The sequence below is a fragment of the Dendrobates tinctorius genome, unplaced genomic scaffold (assembly GCF_039654945.1).
Source record: "Dendrobates tinctorius isolate UK_male_01 unplaced genomic scaffold, ASM3965494v1 ptg000440l, whole genome shotgun sequence".
NCBI classification, from domain to species: domain Eukaryota; kingdom Metazoa; phylum Chordata; class Amphibia; order Anura; family Dendrobatidae; genus Dendrobates; species Dendrobates tinctorius.
Window position 1 is genome coordinate 794,607 of NW_027362103.1, and position 8,222 is coordinate 802,828.

Genomic DNA, 8,222 nt, shown 5'->3' on the forward strand with positions numbered 1-8,222 from the left:
CCTGAGTCTGTACGAGAGGGGATGTGACAAGAGATACAAGAGATGCTGCGTTTAGGGGTCATTGAAGAGTCAGATAGTCCCTGGGCATCCCCCGTAGTGTTAGTGCCCAAGAAGGATGGGACTACACGGTTTTGTGTAGACTATCGTAAGCTCAATGAGAAAACAGTGACGGATGCATACCCCATGCCGCGTGTGGATGAGTTGTTAGACCGGCTGGCGGGGGCAAAGTATTTGACCACCATCGATCTATGCAAAGGCTACTGGCAGATTCCCCTTAGTCCTGACGCTATTCCCAAGTCGGCATTTGTCACCCCGTTCGGCTTATTCCAGTTTCGAGTTATGCCATTCGGGATGAAGAATGCCTCGGCGACCTTCCAAAGGCTGGCTGACCGGCTTCTGGATGGTCTCCAGGAGTATGCTTGTGCCTACCTGGACGACATCGCCATCTACAGTGCAACATGGGAAGAGCATCTAAATCACCTAGAGACATTATTGGACAGGATCCACCAGGCCGGAATCACCCTGAACCCAAACAAGTATCACGTGGGCAAAGCAGAGGTTCAGTATTTAGGGCATTGGGTGGGAAGTGGGAAACAGCGACCAGAACCAGCCAAGATTTAGGCCATAGCCAAATGGCCCATCCCACGCACTAAAACCCAGGTCATGGCGTTTCTAGGGACAGCGGGGTATTACAGGAAATTCGTTCCCAATTACAGCAGCGTAGCCAAGCCCCTCACTGATCTGACCCGTAAGAACCAACCCCGCCAGGTAACCTGGACCTCAGAGTGTGAGGAAGCCTTCCGCCAACTAAAGGACGCCCTCACCAATACCCCTGTATTGGCCGCACCCGATCCAACTACACGTTTCCTTGTTCATACGGACGCTTCTATGTTTGGATTGGGGGCAGTACTGAGCCAGGTCGGGCCGGACGGCCAAGAACACCTGGTAGCTTACCTGAGTCGGAAACTACAGCCCCGCGAAGCTATGCGGCCATCGAGAAGGAGTGCCTGGCGGTAGTATGGGCAAACAAGAAGTTACAACCATATTTGTATGGAGGACAGTTTTCCCTCCTAACGGACCATAATACCCTAGTCTGGCTTAATCGGGTCTCCGGAGACAACGCCAGATTGCTGCAGTGGAGTTTAACCCTACAACCTCCGGACTTCACCATCCACTACAGACCCGGCAAACAAAACGGTAACGCCGATGGACTAAGTCGACAAACGGAACTTGTACCAACCCCATAAACTTCAGTCATCCCCAAACCGATCCGTTGAGGATCAGACTGTGTATGCCGATCGCGTCGCTGAAAAGGGGAGCCGTGTTACAGAAACACTCAGCCCCCAGAATATGTTGTGCAGTTATATGTATGGATAATAGGTTCTATGTGAGATGCATGTCCCTAATGCATCAGCATTCCCCCTTTTGTCCGCCCTCCCCCCACCTTTGTAATTCCCACAGTAAACATCGGCAGGCTCCGGCCACCTGCGGCTTGTCTATTGGCCTGCCCTCTGTATCTGTGTGATATATACTGTGTCCTGTGAGTAAAGTGTTGTCAGACTGGAAATACATGGAGAAGCAGTGATCTTTTATATGCGCCCATGCACTCAGAGGAATTCCAGCCAGCGTCCTTCATTCAGACTCTAGCCAACGCAGAGCGGACCTCCGAAAATACGGGGTGGTACTGAAAGAGGTACCCCAGCTTGGTAGAACCCGTTACAGGGCCCTCACAGCCATAGATAACGGGGCCCTCGCAGCCATAGATAATGGGGCCCTCGCAGCCATAGATAATGGGGCCCTCGCAGCCATAGATAATGGGGCCCTCGCAGCCATAAAAAATGGGGCCCTCGCAGCCATAAAAAATGGGGCCCTCACAGCCATAGATAATGGGACCCTCGCAGCCATAGATAATGGGGCCCTCACAGTCATAGATAATGGGGCCCTCACAGTCATAGATAATGGGGCCCTCACAGTCATAGATAATGGGGCCCTCACAGCCATAGATAATGGGGTCCTCACAGTCATAGATAATGGGGCCCTCACAGCCATAGATAATGGGGTCCTCACAGCCATAATGGGCCCTCACAGCCATAAAAAATGGGGTCCTCGCAGCCATAGATAATGGGACCCTCGCAGCCATAGATAATGGGGCCCTCACAGTCATAGATAATGGGGCCCTCACAGCCATAGATAATGGGGTCCTCACAGCCATAATGGGCCCTCACAGCCATAAAAAATGGGGCCCTCACAGCCATAAAAAATGGGGCCCTCACAGCCATAAAAAATGGGGCCCTCGCAGCCATAGATAATGGGACCCTCACAGCCATAGATAATGGGGCCCTCACAGCCATAGATAATGGGACCCTCACAGCCATAGATAATGGGACCCTCACAGCCATAGATAATGGGGCCCTCACAGCCATAGATAATGGGGTCCTCACAGCCATAATGGGCCCTCACAGCCATAAAAAATGGGGCCCTCACAGCCATAAAAAATGGGGCCCTCACAGCCATAGATAATGGGACCCTCGCAGCCATAGATAATGGGGCCCTCACAGCCATAGATAATGGGACCCTCACAGCCATAGATAATGGGGCCCTCACAGCCATAGATAATGGGGTCCTCACAGCCATAGATAATGGGGCCCTCACAGCCATAGATAATGGGGCCCTCACAGCCATAATGGGGCCCTCACAGCCATAGATAATGGGGCCCTCACAGCCATAGATAATGGGGCCCTCACAGCCATAGATAATGGGGTCCTCACAGCCATAGATAATGGGGCCCTCACAGCCATAGATAATGGGGTCCTCACAGCCATAGATAATGGGGCCCTCACAGCCATAGATAATGGGGCCCTCACAGCCATAGATAATGGGGTCCTCACAGCCATAGATAATGGGGTCCTCACAGCCATAGATAATGGGGCCCTCACAGCCATAGATAATGGGGTCCTCACAGCCATAGATAATGGGGTCCTCACAGCCATAGATAATGGGGTCCTCACAGCCATAGATAATGGGGCCCTCACAGCCATAGATAATGGGGCCCTCACAGCCATAGATAATGGGGCCCTCACAGCCATAGATAATGGGGCCCTCACAGCCATAGATAATGGGGCCCTCACAGCCATAGATAATGGGGCCCTCACAGCCATAGATAATGGGGCCCTCACAGCCATAGATAATGGGGTCCTCACAGCCATAGATAATGGGGCCCTCACAGCCATAGATAATGGGGCCCTCACAGCCATAGATAATGGGGCCCTCACAGCCATAGATAATGGGGTCCTCACAGCCATAGATAATGGGGTCCTCACAGCCATAGATAATGGGGTCCTCACAGCCATAGATAATGGGGTCCTCACAGCCATAGATAATGGGGCCCTCACAGCCATAGATAATGGGGCCCTCACAGCCATAGATAATGGGGTCCTCACAGCCATAGATAATGGGGCCCTCACAGCCATAGATAATGGGGCCCTCACAGCCATAGATAATGGGGCCCTCACAGCCATAGATAATGGGGTCCTCACAGCCATAGATAATGGGGTCCTCACAGCCATAGATAATGGGGTCCTCACAGCCATAGATAATGGGGTCCTCACAGCCATAGATAATGGGGTCCTCACAGCCATAGATAATGGGGCCCTCACAGCCATAGATAATGGGGTCCTCACAGCCATAGATAATGGGGCCCTCACAGCCATAGATAATGGGGCCCTCACAGCCATAGATAATGGGGTCCTCACAGCCATAGATAATGGGGCCCTCACAGCCATAGATAATGGGGCCCTCACAGCCATAGATAATGGGGTCCTCACAGCCATAGATAATGGGGCCCTCACAGCCATAGATAATGGGGCCCTCACAGCCATAGATAATGGGGCCCTCACAGCCATAGATAATGGGGCCCTCACAGCCATAGATAATGGGGCCCTCACAGCCATAGATAATGGGGTCCTCACAGCCATAGATAATGGGGTCCTCACAGCCATAGATAATGGGGCCCTCACAGCCATAGATAATGGGGTCCTCACAGCCATAGATAATGGGGTCCTCACAGCCATAGATAATGGGGTCCTCACAGCCATAGATAATGGGGTCCTCACAGCCATAGATAATGGGGTCCTCACAGCCATAGATAATGGGGCCCTCACAGCCATAGATAATGGGGTCCTCACAGCCATAGATAATGGGGCCCTCACAGCCATAGATAATGGGGCCCTCACAGCCATAGATAATGGGGCCCTCACAGCCATAGATAATGGGGCCCTCACAGCCATAGATAATGGGGCCCTCACAGCCATAGATAATGGGGTCCTCACAGCCATAGATAATGGGGTCCTCACAGCCATAGATAATGGGGCCCTCACAGCCATAATGGGCCCTCACAGCCATAGATAATGGGGCCCTCACAGCCATAGATAATGGGGTCCTCACAGCCATAGATAATGGGGTCCTCACAGCCATAGATAATGGGGCCCTCACAGCCATAATGGGGCCCTCACAGCCATAGATAATGGGGCCCTCACAGCCATAGATAATGGGGCCCTCACAGCCATAGATAATGGGGCCCTCACAGCCATAATGGGCCCCGGGCCCTGGTGACGTCATCATACCTGCGCCACCCCGCCGTAGCTCCGGCACACAGCCGCAGTCCGCAGTCTTCTCACTGACAGGAGCGCAGCCATGGCCGCCGGCGCGTCCCTGACCGGAGGAAGGAAGGACATCACCGGGGCGGAGCAGCCGAGACACCGGACACCGACAACACCCACATAAAGGGACAGGAGCCCGAGAGGAAGAGGAGGAAGGTCCCACAGCTGTACCCAGCCGTGTGTGCAAGACGGCGCTCAGCTGTGTCTCTAACCTGTATCTAACCTGTATCTGATCTGTATCTAACCTGTATCTGATCTGTATCTGATCTGTATCTAATGTGTATCTAACCTGCATCTGAAATGTATCTAACCTGTATCTGATCTGTATCTAATGTGTATCTGATCTGTATCTAACCTGCATCTGACCTGTATCTGATCTGTATCTGATCTGTATCTAATGTGTATCTAACCTGCATCTGAAATGTATCTAACCTGTATCTAATGTGTATCTAACCTGCATCTGAAATGTATCTAACCTGTATCTAATCTGTATCTAATCTGTATCTGATCTGTATCTGATCTGTATCTAACCTGTAGCTAATCTGTATCTAACCTGTATCTGACCTGTATCTGATCTGTATCTAATGTGTATCTAACCTGTATCTGATCTGTATCTGACCTGTATCTGATCTGTATCTAATGTGTATCTAATGTGTATCTAACCTGCATCTGAAATGTATCTAACCTGTATCTAATCTGTATCTGATCTGTATCTAATGTGTATCTAACCTGTATCTGATCTGTATCTAACCTGTAGCTAATCTGTATCTGATCTGTATCTAACGTGTATCTGATCTGTATCTAATCTGTATCTAACGTGTATCTAACCTGTATCTGACCTGTATCTAACGTGTATCTAATCTGTATCTAACGTGTATCTGATCTGTATCTAACCTGTATCTGATCTGTATCTAACGTGTATCTGATCTGTATCTAATCTGTATCTGATCTGTATCTAACGTGTATCTGATCTGTATCTAACCTGTATCTAATCTGCATCTGATCTGTATCTAACGTGTATCTAATCTGTATCTGAATCTGTATCTAACCTGTATCTAATCTCTATCTGATCTGCATCTAACGTGTATCTAATCTGTGATCTGTATCTAACGTGTGTCAAATCTGTATCTGATCTGTATCTAACGTGTATTTAACCTGTATGTGATCTGTATCTAACGTGTATCTAATCTGTATCTAATGTGTATCTGATCTGTATCTAACGAGTATCTAATGTGTATCTGATCTGTATCTAACGTATATCTAATCTGTATCTAATGTGTATCTGATCTGTATCTGACGTGTATCTAACCTGTATCTGAGCTGCACCCACCCGTGTGTGCAAGACGGCGCTCAGCTGTGTCTCTAATCTGTATCTAACGTGTATCTAATCTGTATCTAATCTGATCTGTATCAGATCTGTATCTAACCTGTATCTGATCTGTATCTAATCTGTATCTAACCTGTATCTAACCTGTATCTGATCTGTATCTAACCTGTATCTGATCTGCATCAAACGTGTATCTAATCTGTATCTAACGTGTGTCTAATCTGTATGTGGTCTGTATCTAACGTGTATCTAATCTGTATGTAATGTGTATCTGATCTGTATCTAACGAGTATCTAATGTGTATCTGATCTGTATCTAACGTGTATCTGATCTGTATCTAACCTGTATCTGATCTGTATCTGATCTGTATCTAATGTGTATCTGAACTCTGTATCTGATCTGTATCTAATGGGTATCTAATGTGTATCTGATCTGTATCTAATCTGTATCTAACGAGTATGTAATGTGTATCTGATCTGTATCTAACGTGTATCTGATCTTTATCTAATGTGTATCTAATCTGTATGTAATCTGTATCTAATCTGTATCTAACCTGTATCTGATCTGTATCTAATGTGTATCTGAACTCTGTATCTGATCTGTATCTAACGTGTATCTAATGGGTATCTAATGTGTATCTGATCTGTATCTAACGAGTATCTAATGTGTATCTGATCTGTATCTAATCTGTATCTGATCTGTATCTAACGTGTATCTGATCTGTATCTAATGTGTATCTAACGTGTATCTAATCTGTATCTAACATGTATCTGATCTGTAACTAACGTGTATCTGATCTGTATCTAATCTGTATCTGATCTGTATCTAATCTGTATCTAATGTGTTTGTAATCTGTATCTAACGTGTATCTAATCTGTATCTAACGTGTATCTAATCTGTATCTAACCTGTATCTGATCTGTATCTAATGTGTATCTAATCTGTATCTAACCTGTATCTGATCTGTATCTAACGTGTATCTGATCTGTATCTAATGTGTATCTGATCTGTATCTAACGTGTATCTGATCTGTATCTAATGTGTATCTGATCTGTTTCTAATGTGTATCTAACAAGTATCTAATGTGTATCTAATCTGTATCTAACGTGTATCTTATCTGTATCTAACGTGTATCTGATCTGTATCTAACGTGTATCTAATCTGTATCTAACGTGTATCTGATCTGTATCTAACGTGTATCTAATCTGTATCTAACGAGTATCTAATGTGTATCTGATCTGTATCTAATGTGTATCTGATCTGTATCTAATGTGTATCTTATCTGTATCTAATGTGTATCTAATTTGTATCTAACGTGTATCTGATCTGTATCTAATGTGTATCTGATCTGTATCTAATGTGTATCTAATGTATCTAATCTGTATGTAATCTGTATCTGATCTGTATCTGATCTGTATCTAACGTGTATCTGATCTGTATCTAATGTGTATCTAATCTGTATCTGCCGTGTATCTGATCTGTATCTAACGTGTATCTGATCTGTATCTAACGTGTATCTGATCTGTATCTAATGTGTATCTGATCTGTAACTAACGTGTATCTGATCTGTATCTGATCTGTATCTAACAAGTATCTAATGTGTATCTAATCTGTATCTAATCTGTATCTAACGTGTATCTAATCTGTATCTAACGAGTATCTAATCTGTATCTGATCTGTATCTAGCGTGTATCTGATCTGTATCTAATGTGTATCTGATCTGTATCTAATGTGTATCTAACAAGTATCTAATGTGTATCTAATCTGTATCTAATCTGTATCTAGCGTGTAATCTGTATCTAACGTGTTTCTAATCTGTATCTGATCTGTATTTAGCGTGTATCTGATCTGTATCTAATCTGTATCTGATCTGTATCTGATCTGTATCTAGCAAGTATCTAATGTGTATCTAATGTGTATGTAATCTGTATCTAATCTGCATCTAACGTGTATCTAATCTGTATCTAACATGTATCTAATCTGTATCTGATCTGTATCTAACAAGTATCTAATGTGTATCTAATCTGTATGTTATCTGTATCTGATCTGTTTCTAATCTGTATCTGATCTGTATCTAATGTGTATCTAACAAGTATCTAATGTGTATCTAATCCGTATCTAATGTGTATCTGATCTGTAACAAGTATCTAATGTGTATCTAATCTGTATGTAATCTGCATCTGATCTGTATCTAATCTGTATCTAACATGTATCTAATATGTATCTAATCTGTATCTA

The 8,222-nt window shown here is 45.2% G+C and overlaps 1 protein-coding gene across 2 annotated transcripts in view; it reads right to left on the minus strand.

Moving 5' to 3' along the window:
- Nucleotides 1-4,821, minus strand: part of LDHD (lactate dehydrogenase D) — a 74,052-nt gene extending 69,231 nt beyond the window's left edge. The window contains exon 1 of one of the 2 annotated variants that reach the window (XM_073564254.1): nt 4,623-4,817. In XM_073564254.1, coding sequence (XP_073420355.1) covers nt 4,623-4,733 — 111 coding nt within the window. In that variant the 5' untranslated portion in view covers nt 4,734-4,817. Of the gene's footprint in view, nt 1-4,622 lie in introns of both variants that reach the window. The other variant, XM_073564255.1, reaches the window with a different exon arrangement.
- Nucleotides 4,822-8,222: the final 3,401 nt, after the last annotated feature.